This window comes from Bufo bufo, chromosome 1 (assembly GCF_905171765.1).
Source record: "Bufo bufo chromosome 1, aBufBuf1.1, whole genome shotgun sequence".
NCBI lineage: Eukaryota > Metazoa > Chordata > Amphibia > Anura > Bufonidae > Bufo > Bufo bufo.
The window spans coordinates 642,364,203-642,384,488 of record NC_053389.1 but is presented as its reverse complement, the minus strand read 5'-3'; the positions used below and the strand labels follow the sequence as shown (position 1 = coordinate 642,384,488).

The 20,286-nt window shown below is 45.0% G+C and overlaps 1 protein-coding gene across 2 annotated transcripts in view; it reads left to right on the top strand.

Annotated features, from left to right (window-relative positions):
- The window catches only part of LIPC (lipase C, hepatic type), a 284,375-nt gene that overhangs the window by 223,983 nt on the left and 40,106 nt on the right, over positions 1 to 20,286 (top strand). For both annotated transcript variants that reach the window (XM_040413885.1, XM_040413884.1), the window contains exon 7: positions 17,489 to 17,722. In XM_040413885.1, the coding sequence (XP_040269819.1) occupies positions 17,489 to 17,722 (234 nt within the window). The remainder of the gene's footprint in view (positions 1 to 17,488; positions 17,723 to 20,286) is intronic.

The window sequence follows — 20,286 nt, the reverse complement described above, 5'->3', positions numbered from 1 at the left end:
CGCCTTTAACACAAGGGACGGCCATTTTGAGTATTTGGTGATGCCCTTCGGCCTCTGCAACGCACCTGCTGTCTTCCAGGAATTCGTCAATGACATTTTCAGGGACTTACTTTACACCTGCGTGGTCGTATACCTGGATGATATCCTCATCTTTTCCTCCAATTTGGATCAACACCGGGTTCATGTGCAACAAGTTCTTACTCGTCTCAGGAGAAATCGCCTATACGCTAAACTTGAAAAATGTCTATTTGAACAGACCTCCCTGCCTTTCCTGGGATACATTATCTCAGCCCAAGGACTTCAAATGGACCCAGCCAAACTCTCGGCGGTTCTGGATTGGCCACGTCCCTCTGGTCTCCGAGCCATACAAAGATTTCTGGGCTTTGCGAATTACTACAGGCAATTCATCCCTCACTATTCCACTCTGGTAGCTCCTATCGTGGCCCTCACTAGAAAAGGAGCTAACCCCAAATCCTGGCCTTCCCAAGCCGAGGAAGCCTTCCAGTCCCTGAAATCCGCCTTTGCCTCTGCACCCATTCTCTCTAGACCAGATTCCACCAAGCCCTTCTCTCTTGAAGTGGATGCCTCCTGTGTGGGAGCCGGAACCGTCCTCACCCAGAAGTCTTCCCGGGGGCAAGACTTCAACTTGTGGCTTCTTTTCAAAAACATTCTCTTCCGCAGAGAGAAATTACTCCATTGGGGACAGGGAACTGCTGGCTATTAAATTGGCACTGGAGGAATGGAGACATTTACTCGAGGGCGCCACACATCCAGTGTACATCTTCACGGACCACAAGAACCTGGCTTATCTCCAGTCTGCTCAGAGATTAAATCCCCGTCAGGCTCGTTGGTCTCTGTTCTTCGCCCGCTTTAACTTTGAGATCCATTTCCGTCCGGCTTGTAAGAACATTAGGGCAGATGCTCTGTCTCGCTCCTCTGATGTGGTGGGCGACAAGTTAACACCTCAATATATTATCCCTCCAGAACGCCTTATTACAGTCGCTCCCATGGACCTGCGCCTTCTTCCTCCTGGCAAATCCTACGTACCTCCACGTCAGCGGCTGCAAATTCTCAAGTGGGGCCACGCCTCCCCTTTTGCCGGTCATCCAGGGGTGCTAAAGTCTCTCCAACTAATCTCCCAAAGGTACTGGTGGCCTTCTCTGGAGAAAGATGTCTCGGACTTCGTCCAGGCCTGTATGATTTGCGCCCGGGATAAATCGCCTCGCCAGAGACCAGCGGGTCTCCTCTTGCCTCTACCTGTTCCTGAAGTTCCCTGGTCTCACATCGCCATGGACTTTATTACTGATCTTCCCTCCTCCCATGGCAAGTCCGTTATTTGGGTCGTGGTGGATCGCTTCTCCAAGATGGCTCACTTCGTACCCCTGCCCGGTCTACCCTCTTCACCCATGTTGGCCAAACAATTTTTCCAACACATCTTCCGTCTCCATGGCCTTCCCAAACATATTGTCTCGGATCGTGGGGTACAATTCGTCTCCAAATTCTGGAGGGCTCTATGTGCCCAGCTCGGGATCAAATTGGACTTTTCTTCTTCGTACCACCCTCAATCTAATGGCCAAGTAGAACGGGTGAACCAGATTTTGGGTGACTATCTGCGTCACTTTGTATCCTCTCACCATGACGACTGGGCTAATCTACTTCCCTGGGCGGAGTTCTCCTACAACTACAAACTATCCTCTGCCTCTAACAAGTCTCCTTTCTTTGTAGTTTTTGGCCGTCATCCTCTTCCACCGCTGCCGCAGTCTCCCACTCCTTCTTCTGTACCTGCCGTTGACAGTCTTGTACAGGATTTTTCCTCCATCTGGCGAGAAACCCACGCTGCTCTCCTCAGGGCTTCCGCCCGTATGAAGGTTCAAGCTGACAAGAGACGCAGATCTCCACCGGAATTTCGCCCGGGTGACAAGGTGTGGCTCTCCTCTAGGTACATCCGATTTAGGGTCCCAAGTTACAAGTTGGGCCCTCGTTTCTTGGGACCCTATAAAATCAAGAGTCATATCAATCAAGTTTATTATCAGCTCCATCTTCCTCCCTCCCTCCGAATCCATAACTCCTTCCAGGTCTCCCTTCTTAAACCCGCTATCTTTAACCGTTTTTCTCCCAAGCTTGTTTCTCCCACCCCTGTGGCCGGTACCTCCGATATATTCTCTGTCAAGGAGATCTTGGCGACCAAGATCTCCCGGGGGAAAAGATTTTTTTTGGTCGACTGGGAGGGCTGCGGTCCTGAGGAGAGGTCATGGGAGCCGGAGGAGAACATCCTGGACCGCAGTCTCATCCGCAAGTTCTTCGGTACCAAAAAGGGAGAGAGACCAAAGGGGGGGGGGGTATTGTTACGCTGAGCGCTCCGGGTCCCCTGCTGGTCTCGGAGCGCTCACAGCGTATGTCCCCAGGCAGCACTCCAGCGTCTCGGCGTGTGCGTCCTCGCTCTCTAGGGCGCGCGCGCGCTGGGACTCTTAGATTCAAAGGACCAGTGCACCAGTGATTGGTGCCTGGTCCAAAGGGGTTATTAAGGGTTAAGGTTGTGAGAGGCAGTGCTGACTTAATTAGGCTGCACCTGTGCACTGCCCATTTATACCGTCTCCTCCCACAGCCTTCTGCCGGATCTTTGTGCCTTGTGCCTCAGAGAAAGCGTTCCCTATGATGTTAGTTTGCCTTACCTGTTGCCGTACCCGTTGCTTCGTCCGACTACGCTCTTGCCTTCTCCCTGTGTACCACGCCTTATCAGTTGCCAGAGAGGTCGAGTTGTTACTAGGGGACACGACCTGGTAGTTACCGCCGCGGCAAATCCATCCAGCTTTGCGGCGGGCTCTGGTGAAGACCAGTAACTGCTTAGAACCGGTCCTCTAGTACAACCCGCGCCATCGCCTCTCTGGTGCAGAGGATTCACTACCTGTCCTGCCGGTTCGTGACAACTAAACAAGTATGGATTTCATGGGAGGATACCACAGAGGAAGCCACTGCTGTCCAGAAAAAACATTGCTGCACGTTTACAGTTTGCACAAGAGCACCTGGATGTTCCACAGCAGTACTGACAACATATTCTGTGGACAGATGAAACAAAAGTTGAGTTGTTTGGAAGAAACACACAACACTATGTGTGGAGAAAAAGAGGCACCGCACACCAACATAAAAACCTCATCCCAACTGTGAAGTATGGTGGTGGGGGCATCATGGTTTGAGGCTGCTTTGCTGTATCAGGGCCTGGACGGATTTCTATCATCGAAGGAAAAATGAATTCCCAAGTTTAGCAAGACATTTTGCAGGAGAACTTAAGGCCATCTGTCCACCAGCTGAAGCTCAACAGAAGATGGGTGTTGCAACAGGACAACGACCCAAAGCATAGAAGTAAATCAACAACAGAATGGCTTAAACAGAAGAAAATACGCCTTCTGGAGTGGCCCAGTCAGAGTCCTGACCTCAACCCGATTGAGATGCTGTGGCATGACCTCAAGAAAGCGATTCACACCAAACATCCCAAGGATATTGCTGAACTGAAACAGTTCGGTAAAGAGGAATGGTCAAGAATTACTCCTGACCGCTGTGCACGTCTGATCTGCAACTACAGGAAACGTTTGGTTGAAGTTATTGCTGCCAAAGGAGGTTCAACCAGTTACTAAATCCAAGGGTTTACATACTTTTTCCACCTGCACTGTGAATGTTTACATGGTGTGTTCAATAAAAACATGGTAACATTTAATTCTTTGTGTGTTATTAGTTTAAGCAGACTGTGATTGTCTATTGTTGTGACTTAGATGAAGATCAGATCACATTTTATGACCAATTTGTGCAGAAATCCATATCATTTCAAAGGGTTCACATACTTTCTCTTGCAACTGTATGTTCTAAAGCCCTTTTTGGCGTGCATTAGTGGCAAAAAAATATATATTATTTGCCATTCTGTGGTGCAGTTATATGTCCTAAAGCCTTTTGTCGCTTGTATAAGTGGAAAAAAGTAAGGGCCGATTTGCGGTTCAACGATACAGTTATATGTTCTAAAAACCCTTTTTGGCGTGTATTAGTGGCAAAAAAAAATATTATTTGTCATTTAGCAGTGCATTTATACGTTCTAAAGCCCTTTTTGGCGTGTATTAGTGGCTAAAAAAATATATTATTTGTTGTTCAGCGGTGCAGTTATACGTTCTAAAGCTTTTTGTGGCGTGTATAAATGGAAAAGAGTAAGGGCCGATTTGCCGTTCAGCGGTGCAGTTATATGTTCTAAAAGAATAAGAATAATTTATTTATTTATTTATTTGATCTAACAGTATGTCAGACAGAGAAGTGCCAGGCCCTGCACAGGGGAGTAGCAGAGGCCTAAATGTTTCTAGCGCAGGCACAGGTCGCAGCAGAATAAGGGGGCGTGGCAGCAGGAGTCGCAACGAGAGGCCTGAGCTCCCGGTGTCATCTAGCGGTCGTGTCTTGATCAGCAACCGATCGGTTCTTGAATGGTTGACTCGGTCATCCACTTCGTCCCAAGTGACATCAGACACCCCTAGTCAAGAGTCGGTGGGTTCATCAGACACAACCCTTAGGTTTTTCTGGCCCGGGAGCAAGCCCTGTGCCCTCACCTGTCCCCAACCTGCCTCTGTCCTTTTCTGTTCCCTCAGCCAGAAAAGTGTTTTATGCTGTGGGCTCAGCTCCACTATACAGCTAGGACGAGCTACTAGAGGACAGTCAGCAGCTACTGGCCAGCCAAGATGTGGAGGAGACCTCTGCCGCTTCCTCCGGTAGGCAGGCAAGTAGTGATGAGGAGAGTGGCTTGGGAGCTGGTGTAGGGAGCTGTCAGGCTCCTGACCCAGAGACCGTTGAGGAGGACATCAGTCACATGCAGACAGTACTCAATGATGATGATGTAGCTGATCGCACTTGGGAGCTGGGTGAATTAGGGGCTTCATCATCATCTGGAGAAGAGGGTGGAAGCTTGCCCGTGAGGCAGCGTCAGAGCCAGCAAGTCGCTAGCGTGGCCAGGAGTCAGCAGGATGGCAGCAGTTGGAGGTCGGGAGCCAAATGTGCCCGGGGTAGACCATCCGCTTCGCAGGAGCCTACCTGCCCGGAAAGTAGTGGTGCAGGGGTTTACGGAAGCAGTGCCGATAGCAGTCAGTCAGTGCGGAGTGTGGGGGTAAAATCACCTACTCGGCGGTGTGGCAGTTTTTTATTAAGCCACTGGAGGAGGTGAACATGGCCATTTGTAGAATCTGTGGGCAGAAGGTGAAGCGTTGGCACCATGGCCCTGCATCAACATATGCAGCGTCACCATAAAGTGGCCTAGGAGAACCGTGGCTTCGACGTGGTGGTCCAGCCTGCCTCCGCAACCGCTGCATAACCCAGTGGCACGCACCCGATTTCAGGCAGTCAAGGCTCCACCACCTCAGCCAAAGGTAGCTGTCTGTCCTTCCCATCATCTGCTGGTCTTGATGCTCCTGCCCCTCCTCCTACTGCTCATCAGTCATTCCGTAAGCAATCGATCCCCGAAGCGATTGCCAAGAGACAACAGTATGCGTGCACTAATCCAACGGCGCAGAAGCTGAATGTGCTCCTGACCAAGTTGCTGGTGCTGCAGTCCCTCCCTTTCTAAGTGGTGGACTCTGGCTTGTGTCGAGCTGAGGTGGAGAGTCCCAAGCCATCATTTCTTTGCCAAAAGGCAGTACCAGCCCTGTACACGTATGTAGAACAGAAGGTGGGCCAGTCCTTGAGCCTGTCGGTGTCTGCCAAAGTGCACGGCAGCGCCGACGTTTGGAGCTGTAACTACGGTCAGGGACAATACACAATACATATACTTTACGGCCCACTGGGTGAATGTGGCATGGCTGCTGTGGCAGGGTGGGGAGGTAGGAGCAGTTCCAGCTCCATCAGCAGCAACTTGAGCCTAGTGAAGAAACTACTCACCAGCAGCAGCACCTGGAGCAGGACCTAAACCAGCAGGTGGTGGCATACTTGAACAGCACCCTGCCACCCCACATTGAAGATCCGCTGGACTACTGGGCAGAAAAACTGGATTTGTGGCCACACCTGTCAGAGTTTGCCCGGGAAAAGCTGTCCTCCCCAGCCAGTAGTGTGGCATCAGAGCGGGTGTTTAGTGCGGCGGGGTCATAGTTACCCCAAGAAAAACTCGTCTGACCACCCAAAATGTGGAGAGACTGACCTTTGTCAAGATAAATCAAGTGTGGATCAGCTAGGATTTCCAACCACCAATGCCTAATGCATCAGACTAGATCATCCATGGTGCCACACCAACACTTTGACAAAAGAGACCGGTTTCTTCTGGCTACCTGCCTCGGCTACTATTGATGCTGCCACCCTCGATGCCACACATCTGATGCCAAGTGCTCCTTCTTTCACCCACCATTTTCAGTTGGTACTGGTATTGCCATTCTCCTCCCCACTCTGTCAACGGGTCACTCTGTGGTCTCCTGATGCTAATGCCACCTCACCACTCAGGTCTCCTGATGCTGCTGCTGCTGCCACCTCCACACTCTGTCTTTGTGCCCCCCTGTGGCCTCCTCCTGATGCTGCTGTTGCCTCCACCTCCACACTCTGTCATTGTGCCGCTCTGTGGCCTCCTGATGCTGCTGCCACCTCCACACTGTCATTGTGCCACCCTGTGGCCTCCTCCTGCTTGCTGCTGTTGCCGCCACCTCCACACTCTGTCATTGTGCCACTCTGTGGACTCCTGATGCTGCTGCTGCCACCTCCACACTGTCATTGTGCCACCCTGTGTCCTCCTCCTGATGCTGCTGCTGCCGCCACCTCCACATTCTATCATTGTGCCACTCTGTGGCTTCCTGAAGCTGCTGCCACCTCCACACTGTCATTGTGCCATTCTGTGGCCTCCTCCTGATGCTGCTGCCACCTCCAGACTCTGTCATTGGGCCACTCGGTGGTCTCCTCATGCTGCTTCCACCTCACCACTATGTCATAGGGCCACTCTGTGGACTTCTCATGCTGTTCTCACCCTCCCCACTTCATGGCTGACATCATCATTTATTTGACCCTTCTTCTGATCTGTCAGAAGGAAGGACATATGAGACACACAACGGATCCTGTCTATGTAACCGCTGTAAGGCCTGCATGACATGGTCCCTATTTTGCATCAGAATTGGCTTATGATTTGGTAGCCAAAAGCAGGAGTGGGTACAAAACACAGAAGACATGCAAATATTCCATTCACGTGTCATCTCTGTTTTGGATCCACTCCAGTTTCTTTGGGCTTTAGCAATACTGATGGATTACTGACCAAATGCTGACCGAGTGAAGGCGGATGCTCCACAGACAGGATCCGTTTTTTTTGGGTTATTGTTCTGACGGATCAGAGGAAGTGCAAAATAATCAGTGAAGTCAACACAAACTTACTGCTGACACCCTCTCCACTCTGTCAGGGGGCTCTACTTGTATAAGCGTTTAATAGAACAGGTTCTGTAGAAATCTATGTGGAATCAGTGAATTGGTGTATATAGAGTGCGCTCTTTCACGCTATAGTAGGATATTGGGCCTCTGCACGGTTCTTTATACCTGTCGCTAATGTTGGCCTGTAAGGCTGAGTTGACAATTTAGTTATTTGGTCATTTTCGCCCCATAACTGCCCAAATAAGTGAAGTGTGCAGTGATTCTAAGAGCGACGCCTGTCATCTGCATGTCATACTGACTCTCAGTATTATTTCGCTACCACAGCAGATTCCCTATGCGTGTTACTGCAAAGCACAGTGTTCTACACTACTATAAAGGCTCTCTGCAGCCAGGAAATAGCATTTTTTTACGCAATTTGCCACGAACAAATTCAGATCAAATCGAATTTTTGTGGAAGATTTGACAAACCGGCCAAATCAAATTTTTTAGAAATTCGCTCATCTCTAGTCACAGATCATCTACTCCCTCTCCCTAAAACTGAACTATGCACAGATCATGTGTAGAACACTCTCCCATAGAAGTTAATGAGTTATCTCCTGGCCATTGTATCTATGTTCCCTGTAGCTGCTAACAACAGCTCAGGCAAGATGGCTGCCCCCAAGTTCGTGTACAGAAAAGAAAAAATATATACATTCAGATTCAGAAACTAAAAACAGATTAGAGAAAAGGAATATGCCTCCGTGTATGGTTTTAATGAGTAAAATAAATTGTAGCTAAATACATTACATTTTGGACAGCTCCTTTGGAACATGAAAGGAGTTATCTGATTGATTGCTATAGGCAACTAAGCCAGTTCTACTTTACACCAGTTTGATAAATGACCCCCATTATCTTTAAAGAGGACCTTTCACCATAAAATACAGTGCAATCTACAGGCACCATGTTAAAGAGCAGGAGGATCTGAACAGAGCGATATATCGTTTCGTGGGAAAAGATTCAGTAAAACTTTTTGTAAAAATGTTTACATTTTAGACATTTATATCTCTGATTTTTGAAACATAGGACTCTCACACAAATGGATTTGCAATCCGTTTCTATAGCATATTTAGTGTACAGAAATCCACTGCTCACTTTAATGTGTAGGAAATTATACGCCCGTGTGAATAGCCCACACGGGATTATATTTTCCATCAGTATTTGAAATACTCAGCATGTCCTCGTTTTCTTCCATTTGCGCCCATTATAGCCTATGGGAGTGCATAAAAATGCAGGAAGGAAGAAATGTGCATGTAAATCTAGATAAATTACTAAATCAGTACTGATGACAATATGAATGGTATATCATCCTGAATCCATGCGTGGTCAGAGCCGGAATATGGACTAATTTCAATACACTTGTGTGAAAGAAGCCACACATATTATCAGTCACTGATGACACCTTCCCCGTGTATTGATAGCTGCACATGGTGGTGGTCGTACATTACAAAAAGTAGAGGATTAAATGTATAAATTAAGTTTTTTTTCTGAATAATTTCACACAAAACTATACATCAATCTGCTCAGCTACTCTTGCTGCATAACAGGCTGCCTGCAGATTGCATTGCATTTTGTGGTGACAGGTTCCCTTTAAGTCCCATTTAAAGGGACCAATGATGGGTTGAAGAAATGTCAGATAACTGAACACACATCTTGTAATTAGCTGTAATGATGCCTTGTTTTCAGCACTGCTAAATACAGTGAGGAACAGAAGTATTTAAACACCCTGCGATTTTGCAAGTTCTCCCACTTAGAAATCATGGAGAGGTCTCAAATTCAGGAAATCACATTGTATGATTTTTAAAGAATTTATTTGTCTTGCACTGCTGAACATAAGTATTTGAACACCTGAGAAACAGCAAGAATTCTGGCTCTTAAAGACCTGTTACTGTGCCTTTGAAAAGTCCACCTCTACTACACTAACTTAGTAGCACCTGTCTGAGCTCTTTAAAGACACCTGTCCACCCCACAGTCAGTCAGACGCCAACTACTACCATGGGCAAAACCAAAGAGCTGTGCAAAGACACCAGAGACAAAATTGTGGACCTCCACAAGGCTGGAAAGGGCTACAGGGCGACAGCCCCGAAACCTGACAGATCTAGAGGAGATCTGTGTGGAGGAGTGGGCCAAAATCCCTGTTGCAGTGTGTGCACACCTGGTCAAGAATTACAGGAAACGTTTGACCTCTCTAATTGCAAACAAAGGTTTCTGTACCAAATATTAACACTGATTTTCTTAGGTGTTCAAATACTGATGTTCAGCAGTGCAAGGAATAAATTCTTTAAAAATCATACAATGTGATTTCCTGAATTTTTTTTTATTCTGTCTTTAAGGCCTCATGCACACGACCGTTGATAGGGTTTCTACAGGTGTCAGGGGAGACACTCCTGCTCAGGGGTCTCCCTTGGCACAGTTCTGTTCTGAGGCCGGGTTCGAAGATCTCTGGGGATATTTAGGTCATGGAAAAAGGGCTTATTCATGCATTAGCAAATCATGTAAATCTATGTCCAGAATAGACCTTGCCCTGATGAATAGAAAATATGTGAGACTCGTAAAACGAATGAAGTATGAGACAAGGTCATTCTCGGACCATTTACCTTTACTCCTTGAACTCTGTTTGACCCAGGAGAAATGCATAGTGAGACCCCCATTTAGACTAAATCCGTATTGGTTATCAGTAATAAAGAGACATGAAATAATACAAAATGAAATTGACCGATTTTGGGATAATAATTATGGCTCAGTAAAGATTCAGGTGGTATGGGACACTTTTAAGGCCTATATGAGGGGAATAATGGTCAGTAATATAGCGAACCTCAGAAAGGAGTACGGAAAAAAACTGAAAAATTTAGAAGAACTAGCAGCCTCTGCTACGCAATCCTTCTATATAAATAAGACGGAGGGGAATAGGGAAAATATGCAAAAGACCACACAAGCATACTCTAATTTCCTGCTGGATAAGGCCCAACAAAGCCTATTCTTTAAGGGGCAAAAATACTTTACAGAGTCAGGGCGACCTGGAAAACTTTTATCTAGAGTGATCTCGAGCCAAGAATCCAAAAGATTTATAGATAATATCCGGCTGGACAAGGTTCTGTAGAGAAGACCTTTCTGGATTATTTTTCAGATCTTTATAAAGCTGAAACTAAGATTACAGATGAAATAATGGACTCTTACCTAGATGGTATTGTTTTTCCAACTATTACTCTGGCCCAAAAGAAAACACTTGAGTCAGAGTTCTCGATTCAGGAACTTGAGGGGGCATTCAAACTGTGTGCAGGGAATTCCACTCCCGGTTCAGATGAACTCCCATATGAATTTTATAGGAAATACAAGGAGTGTATTCTCCCTAGATTGTTGGGGGTCTTTGCTGAAACGGTGGAGGATTGGAAACTCCCAGACTCAATGATGGAAGCAGTAATAACATTAATCCCAAAAAAAGGTACGGACCCTGCAGATCTGTGATCGAATAGACCGATCTCACTGCTCAATGCAGATGTTAAGCTCCTCGCAAGGATTCTGGTCACAAGGCTTTCCAGGATTATTTCCTCCATTGTCCATCCAGATCAGAATGGCTTTATTCAGAATAAGGGCACACATCACAATCTGCATCGGCTCTTTGAAAACATACAGGCCCCCGGGGGGACCGCCCGCTCCATCCTGTCATTGGATGCCTCTAAGGCCTTTGACAGGGTGGAGTGGAGCTTCCTCTGGAGGGTTCTGACAAGGATGGGCTTTGGGAAAAGATTTATAAATATCCTTAAACTATTGTATAGATCTCCTAATGCAAAACTAAGTCTGAATGGGATCTTGACCACTAGCTTTGATTTAAATAGAGGTACGTGCCAGGGTTGCCCACTATCCCCATTGTTATTTGATATTTACATTGAGCCCCTAGCTCTGGCCATTAGGCAGGATGATCAGGTTAAAGGATTCGGAACATTAGGTGCACAAGACCGTATCTCTTTATATGCGGATGATGTTCTTTTTTTTATGGACCATACGGAAACAACTCTCCCCAGAATTATTCAAATGGTTAAATCATTTGGTGAGGTGTCTGGTCTTCTTATAAACTGGTCTAAGACCAGTCTGATGCTAATAGACCCGTTACCCCAGAAGGAGGTTCTCGTAACTCAGTTGGACATCGTTGATACCCTTCAATACTTGGGCTTGATTATATCGCCCAGGGTTGAAAATTTTGTCCAACTTAATCTGATCCCCTTAATAACGAAAACTTAAAATACGAATACCCCATTCACAGAGTTATCACATAAGGTAGAAAACCTTTCATGGTTTAGGTACTTTCAGTTGCGTTCAGCATTATTTAGTCTGGACGATAAATTAATGTTGGATATAGATAGTTCATCTTTTTTAAATGACTGGATAGGGAGGACACCTTTAAGAATGAAGATTTCCAATATATACAAACTATTACTTAAGGCACGGTTTTGTGATACACAGTCGCCAGGACAAAGAGCCTGGGAGTTGGATTGTCCGAATATACAATTGGATGGATGGGGGAATATCTTTGCTAATTTAGGCTCACTATCCCAGAACTTTAACCATGTTCTAGTACATTTTAATATCTGCCATAGATTATACGTTACCCCTATATGGCTAAATAAATGTGGGCTAAGAGATACATCCAAGTGCCCTAGATGCGACACCTCAGGTGCGGACTAACTCCATATGATCTGGACCTGCTCAGAATTTACAAAATACTGGAATAGTATCAATAACTTTCTTATTTATAAACTTAAAATACGAATACCCCTTGAACCACAAGTGTTCTTGCTTAATGAGTTTTCTACAATAAGCAGCCATAAGTATCAAAAGATTCTTCTAGGCAGGATAGTGCTGTTAGCTAGAATTTTGGTTAGTCGGACCTGGTTTGCTCGGCACACTCCAGAATTAAACACATGGATAAATCTAGTTAACAAGGTAAAAAACTACGAGCAGATTCTGTACAGGCAGAGAGATGTGGATTAAGATATGGGGCGGTTGGAAGATCTGAATTTTATTTTATTTTTCCCCTTTTTTTTTTTCTTTTCCTCTCCCCTCCCTCCCTGTCTCCGCCCCTTTTGGGGGGGGCAGGGGGAGGGGAGGGCGGACGCATCACAGGTTCAGGGTGGGGGGGAGGGGGGTTGGTCTGCGGGAATAGGGGTAAGGGGAAAATATATTAAATATGCGGGATGTTTACTTAATTTACTTGTTCATTGTAATCTGTTTTGATATATTAATAAAGATAATGAATTTAAAAAAAAAAACATGGCGCCACATAATTTCATATAGAACTTGATAAAACAATTTAAATTAAATTAAATTCCCTAATTATATCTGTTATCTCATGATGCTGAAATAGAAGATTTGCAAGTTTGTAGATCCACACTGGTGATTCATGAATTCAGAATGAATCCAGGGTGGATCTCAAAGTGTTGCACAGAGTCTGATGGATCCGGGGTGTGTTGGGTCCAACAGTGTGGGAAATGTATGGAAAATATAAAGGTATGTGTAGAGTCCAGGGTTCATGTACTTGTGAGTCACAAGAAAAAAAAATGGTGGTGGTGTATGTCCCGGAGCAATCCAATTGGTGTTGGTGAATACATATTCGCTGGCACCGGTTGGATTGCTTTGGGACATGCATTATTATTGTTTTTTGTGGATCACAGGTATATGAGTTTTGGACGTTGTGCATATTTTTGTATTTTTTGCACTGTTGGATATAGTGCACTTGGGATTTGGTGGACTTTGTGCAGCACTTTGGGATTTATTTTGGATTTGTGAATTGTTATTGTGGATCTATAAACAATCATGTAGCTTGCAGGTCTCCTGTTCCAGCATCCAGTTTTGTATGAAATTCTGTGGTGTTATGTTGATAACTGAATGAGAGTTGTATAATTTGATGAAATATTGGGGACAATACACTGTTGGTGTCCTTTTGTTTGGCTCCTATTGGACCAGTCCCATACAATTTTTACTTTATTTTACCATTAAAATGTTTGGCTTTTTTAATGCAACTTTAAAAAAAAAAAAAAAAAAAGTATTTGAACACCTGAGAAACAGCAAGAATTCTGGCTCTTAAAGGGTTTCTGTCACCCCACAAAACTCTTTTTTTTTTTTTTGGATAGTTAGATTCCTTATAGGGCGATATAGGAGAATATAATAGTCTTACTTACTTTCATGCGGCCGATTCTTTATAAAACGAAGTTTTATAATATGTAAATGAGGGCTCTACCAGCAAGTAGGGCGTCTACTTGCTGGTAGCCGCAGCAGAAAACCGCCCCCTCGCCGTGTTGATTGACAGGGCCAGCCGGGATCTCCTCCTCCGGCCGGCCCTGTCAGTAATTCAAAAATCGTGCGCCTCTGGTCGCGCGCCGATGACGTCTTCTCTTTCGGTGATGTCATCGGCGCAGGCGCACTGAGGAGACGAGCCTCCTCATCTCAGAGCGCCTGCGCCGAATGACCAGAGGCGCGCGATTTTTGAATTACTGACAGGGCCGGCCGGAGGAGGAGATCCCGGCTGGCCCTGTCAATCAACACGGCGAGGGGGCGGATTGCTGCTGCGGCTACCAGCAAGTAGACGCCCTACTTGCTGGTAGAGCCCTCATTTACATATTATAAAACTTCGTTTTATAAAGAATCGGCCGCATGAAAGTAAGTAAGACTATTATATTCTCCTATATCGCCCTATAAGGAATCTAACTATCCAAAAAAAAAAAATGAGTTTTGTGGGGTGACAGAAACCCTTTAAAGATCTGTTACTGTGCCTTTGAAAAGTCCACCTCTACTCCACTAACTTAGTAGCACCTGTCTGAGCTCTTTAAAGACCCCTGTCCACCCCACAGTCAGTCAGATGTGAACTACTACCATGGGCAAGACCAAAGAGCTGTGAAAAGACACCAGAGACAAAATTGTGGACCTCCACAAGGCTGGAAAGGGCTACAGGGCGATAGCCCTGAAACCTGACAGATCTAGAGGAGATCTGTCTGGAGGAGTGGGCCAAAATCCCTGTTGCAGTGTGTGCAAACCTGGTCAAGAACTACAGGAAATCTTTGACCTCTGTAATTGCAAACAAAGGTTTCTGTACCAAATATTAACACAGATTTTCTCAGGTGTTCAAATACTGATGTTCAGCAGTGCAAGGAATAAATTCTTTAAGAATTATACAATGTGATTTCCTGATTTTTTTTTTCATTCTGTCTTTAAGGCCTCATGCACACGACCGTTGTTTTATTCCGTGTCCGTTGTGCCGTTTTTTGGCTAATGCACCGTTTGTCATCCGCGTCCGTGATCCGTGGTTCCAGTCCGTCAAAAAAATATAACCTGTCCTATTATTTTTGCGGAAAACGGTTCGCGGACCCATTCAATGTCAATGGGACCGCTAAAAAACACGGAGGCACACAAGATTGTCATCCGCGTCCGTGCGTCCGCGTCCGTTTTTTTCCTATCATTTGCATGGCAAACCTGTCTTAGATTTTTTTTTTACTTTCCTTCATGTCTGGTGATCCTCCAAAAATAAAGGAAGACACACGGAAACAAAAACGGAAACGGATCACGGAACAACGGAACCCCATTTTGCGGAACGGAACACAACAACGGTCGTGTGCATGAGGCCTAAGAGTGGGAATGCACCTACAATGTGAATTTCAGACCCCTTCATGATTTCTAAGTGGGAGAACTTGCAAAATCGCAGGGTGTTCAAATACTTCTATTCCTCACTGTATAAGAGCGACTATTTAAACACACTGCTAAAAATTTCTCATATGCACAATGTATTACTTATTTAGCAGGCATGGCACAGAGCGGTGAGGCAGGCAGCCAGTGCAGAAACTGATTAGAATATTGTTTGTTAACACTATATTTATAGAGATTAGCTGTAGCTTCGCTGTACTAATCCAGTGCAATCATTAATAAGAAGAGATCTGAAATGGAAAAATATCTAAGAATATCTCTAATCCTTTCACCAATTAGCAATGCAGAATTACAATACTGTTGATTAGTAATTTGCTCCTAAATATTACATGATTAGCGGGATTTGATAGTATTTTTAGTTCTGCACTGAATTCACTGTTGATCAGATGTTTATTATTTCATGTATTAATATTGACAACTCCTCTGATATTAGTTCATAGGAAAACCAGGTCATCCCAGACTCCCAAAGACTTTCTCATTGTAATAAGGGCTGCCACATACCGGTAAATTTACTGACATGGCACTTTGCCACTTGTCAGAATGATTAATGAATGTGAAAAACAAGAGACGTCTACAAAAAACAAGGAATCCAGGCCAAAAAAAAAATGTACCGCCTTATTCTTGATGCTTTTTATATCACCATTGCTCTCTAACGTAGGATGCAATGACTTGACACTTGTTCTTCCTCCTTTCCCTTCCTTGTAAGGAGAATTTTCAGTTCCACGTTTTGGTAAAGCTGCAATGCCAGTAAGGGCTCATGCTCACAAACATATTTTCTTTCTGTGTCCGTTCAGGTTTTTTTGCGGACCATATGCGGAACCATTCACTATAATGGGTCCGTAAAAAAACGGAAGTTACTCCGTGTGCATTCCGTTTCCATATGTCTGTATTTCCGCAAAAAAATAGAACATGTCCTATTATTGTCTGCATTACGGACAAGGATAGTACTGTTCTATTAGGGGCCAGCTGCTCCATTCCGCAAAATACGGAATGCACACGGACGTCATCTGTATTTTTTGCGGACCGCAAAATACATATGGCCGTGTGCATGAGCCCTAAAAATTAGGAATCCTAATGGAGAAGGTCAACCAGAGCTGGATCTGTTCTCTGCAGGCCTCAGATTAGACCCACTGAATGTGCCAGTTTGGTTTTAGGTTGGTTGTACTAATTAAGAAAGGTGCAATGTAGAAAATTCTCTGAATCTGGCAATTAGGATGTCATACCTCAAACGTCAGAGGCTAACAATTCCTGCTGTATCAGAACATGCTGATGCCCATGTGTAGTCACCCAAGCCTGTGCCAATGGTAAGTGCACAGCTAGAGCTATTATGGAGTGATCTGTGGAAGGCACTTACAGTATGGGCCCGCTACTTTAAATAGAGGACAGAGATCAAGCATACATACAGTACAGACCAAAAGTTTGGACACACCTTCTAATTCAAAGAGTTTTCTTTATTTTCATGACTATGAAAATTGTAGATTCACACTGAAGGCATCAAAACTATGAATTAACACATGTGGAATTATATTCATAACAAACAAGTGTGAAACAACTGAAAATATGTCATATTCTAGGTTCTTCAAAGTAGCCACCTTTTGCTTTGATTACTGCTTTGCACACTCTTGGCATTCTCTTGATGAGCTTCAAGAGGTAGTCCCCTGAAATGGTTTTCACTTCACAGGTGTGCCCTGTCAGGTTTAATAAGTGGGATTTCTTGCCTTATAAATGGGGTTGGGACCATCAGTGGCGTTAAGGAGAAGTCAGGTGGATACACAGCTGATAGTCCTACTGAATAGACTGTTAGAATTTGTATTATGGCAAGAAAAAAGCAGCTAAGTAAAGAAAAACGAGTGGCCATCATTACTTTAAGAAATGATGGTCAGTCAGTCAGCCGAAAAATTGGGAAAACTTTGAAAGTAAGGGCTATTTGACCATGAAGGAGAGTGATGGGGTGCTGCGCCAGATGACCTGGCCTCCACAGTCACCAGACCTGAACCCAATCGAGATGGTTTGGGGTTAGCTGGACCGCAGGGTGAAGGCAAAAGGGCCAACAAGTGCCAAGCATCTCTGGGAACTCCTTCAAGACTGTTGGAAGACCATTTCAGGTGACTACCTCTTGAAGCTCATCAAGAGAATGCCAAGAGTGTGCAAAGCAGTAATCAAAGCAAAAGGTGGCTACTTTGAAGAACCTAGAATATGACATATTTTCAGTTGTTTCACACTTGTTTGTTATGTATATAATTCCACATGTGTTAATTCATAGTTTTGAAAGAAAACTCTTTGAATGAGAAGGTGTGTCCAAACTTTTGGTCTGCACTGTAGATCACCAGAGAACATTGAGAACGCCAAGCTGCTTTGTCCTCTGACAGCATTTAAAGCATGTTGTTGTTGTTTTTTTTTATAGGTCTTGACCCTGCTGGTCCTTTATTTGAAGGAATGTCTTCAGTAGATCGCCTGTCACCAGATGATGCCAGCTTTGTGGATGCCATTCATACAAACACAAAACAACATATTGGATTAAGTGTTGGCATTAATGAGCAAGTTGGTCACTACGATTTTTACCCCAATGGAGGTGACATTCAGCCTGGCTGCAACTTTCGAGACTTGTACAGCCATATAGCAGAGCATGGAATCTTTGGTAAGAAGCCATGAGATTACTCATGTTGTACATATTAAAGCTAAAACTGAATATGTGTGGCAGGCAACTTTTACAATACATTTTTATTTCCCATATTGAATGTTTTATAGTCCTGACAGAGTCACATAAGGTGATGTGACCATTTGAAGAGAAAGATACAGTCCTGATCAAAAGTTTAAGACCACTTGAAAAATGGCAAAAAATCATATTTTACATTGTTGGATTTTAATAAGGTTCCAAGTAGAGCTTCAACATGCAACAAGAAGAAATGAGAGTGAGACAAAACATTTTTTGAGCATTCAATTAATTGAAAATAACGATTAAACTGAAACAGGCTGTTTTTCAGCTGATCCAAATTTTAGGACCACATGCCTTTAAAAGGCCAAATCTGTGCAAAGATGTGGATTCATTGTCATTTTCTGTCAGGTAGTCACACGTTGTAATGGCAAAGGCAAAAAAACTCTCCCTTTTTGAACGTGGTCGGGTTGTTGAACTGCATAAGCAGGGTCTCTCACAGCGCGCCATCGCTGCTGAGGTGGGACGCAGTAAGGGCCCTTTCACACTTGCGTTGTCCGGATCCGGCGTGTACTCCATTTGCCGGAATTACACGCCGGATCCGGAAAAACGCAAGTGAACTGAAAGCATTTGAAGACGGATCCGTCTTCAAAATGCGTTCAGTGTTACTATCGCACCCAGGACGCTATTAAAGTCCTGGTTGCCATAATAGTAGTGGGGAGCGGGGGAGCAGTATACTTACAGTCCGTGCGGCTCCCGGGACGCTCCAGAATGATGTCAGAGTGCCCCATGCGCATGGATGACGTGTCCATGCGATCACGTCATCCATGCGCGTGGGGCGCCCTGACGTCAGTCTGGAGCGCCCGGGGAGCCGCACGGACGGTAAGTATACTGCTCCCCCGCTCCCCACTACACTTTACCATGGCTGCCAGGACTTTAGCGTTCTGGCAGCCATGGTAACCATTCAGAAAAAGCTAAACGTCGGATCCGGCAATGCGCCGAAACGACGTTTAGCTTAAGGCCGGATCCGGATTAATGCCTTTCAATGGGCATTAATTCCGGATCCGGCCTTGCGGCAAGTGTTCAGGATTTTTGGCCGGAGCAAAAAGCGCAGCATGCTGCGGTATTTTCTCCGGCCAAAAAACGTTCCGGTCCGGAACTGAAGACATCCTGATGCATCCTGAACGGATTTCTCTCCATTCAGAATGCATTAGGATAAAACTGATCAGGATTCTTCCGGCATAGAACCCCGACGACGGAACTCTATGCCGGAAGAAAAGAACGCAAGTGTGAAAGAGGCCTAAGACAGTCATTTGGAATTTCTTAAATGATCCTGAGGGTTATGGAACAAAAAAGTCAAGTGGAAGACCCAAAAAAATTTCAGCAGCACTGAGCCGGAGGATCCAATTGGCTGTCCGTCAAGACACTGGACGATCCTCGACCCAAATTAAGGCCCTTACTGGTGCTGACTGCAGCCCCATAACCATCAGATGGCATCTGAGACTGAAGGGCTTCAAAAACAAAAAACTTCTTCAAAGACCTCGTCTCCTTGAACGCCACAGAACTGCTCGTTTGGACTTGGCAAGAGAGCACCAAACATGGGACATTCAAAGGTGGAAGAAAGTTTTATTCTCTGATGAGAAAAAATTTAACCTTGATGGTCCTGATGGTTTCCAACGTTACTGGCATGACAATCAGATCCCACCTGAGATGTTTTCTACGCGCCACAGTGGAGGGGGCGCCATAATGGTCTGGGGTGCTTTTTCCTTCAGTGGAACAATGGAGCTTCAGGAAGTGCAGGGGCGTCAAACGGCCGCTGGCAATGTCCAAATGTTGCAGAGAGCATTCCTCATGACTGAGGGCCCTCGTCTGTGTGTTAACGACTGGGTTTTTCAACAGGACAACGCTACAGTACACAATGCCCGCAGGACAAGGGACTTCTTCCAGGAGAATAACAGCACTCTTTTGGCCCATCCTGCGTGTTCCCCTGATCTAAATCCAATTGAGAACCTTTGGGGATGGATGGCAAGGGAAGTTTACAAAAATGGACAACAGTTCCAGACAGTAGATGGCCTTCGTGCGGCCGTCTTCACCACTTGGAGAAATGTTCCCACTCACCTCATGGAAACGCTTGCATCAAGCATGCTGAAATGAATTTTTTAAGTGATAAACAATAACGGCGGAGCTACTCATTACTGAGTTCATGTTTGGAAGTTGGATTTCTGTTTTGGGGGGGTTTAGATTTTTTTGGAGGTGTGGTCCTAAACTTTTGATCAGCTGAAAAACAGCCTGTTTCAGTTTATTCGTTGTTTTCATTAAATTGAATGCTCAAATTTGTTTTTGTCTCACTCCCATTTCTTCTTGCTGCATATTGAAGCTCTACTTGGAACTTTGTTAAGATCCAGCCATGCTAAATATGATTTTTTGCCATTTTTCAAGTGGTCTTAAACTTTTGATCAGTACTGTATGAACAATACATGCAAAGTAAGATGACCGCTTCCCTAGTGCATTGGAGACGCTACAGTTGTTTGCACACAAGAGTAGACTTA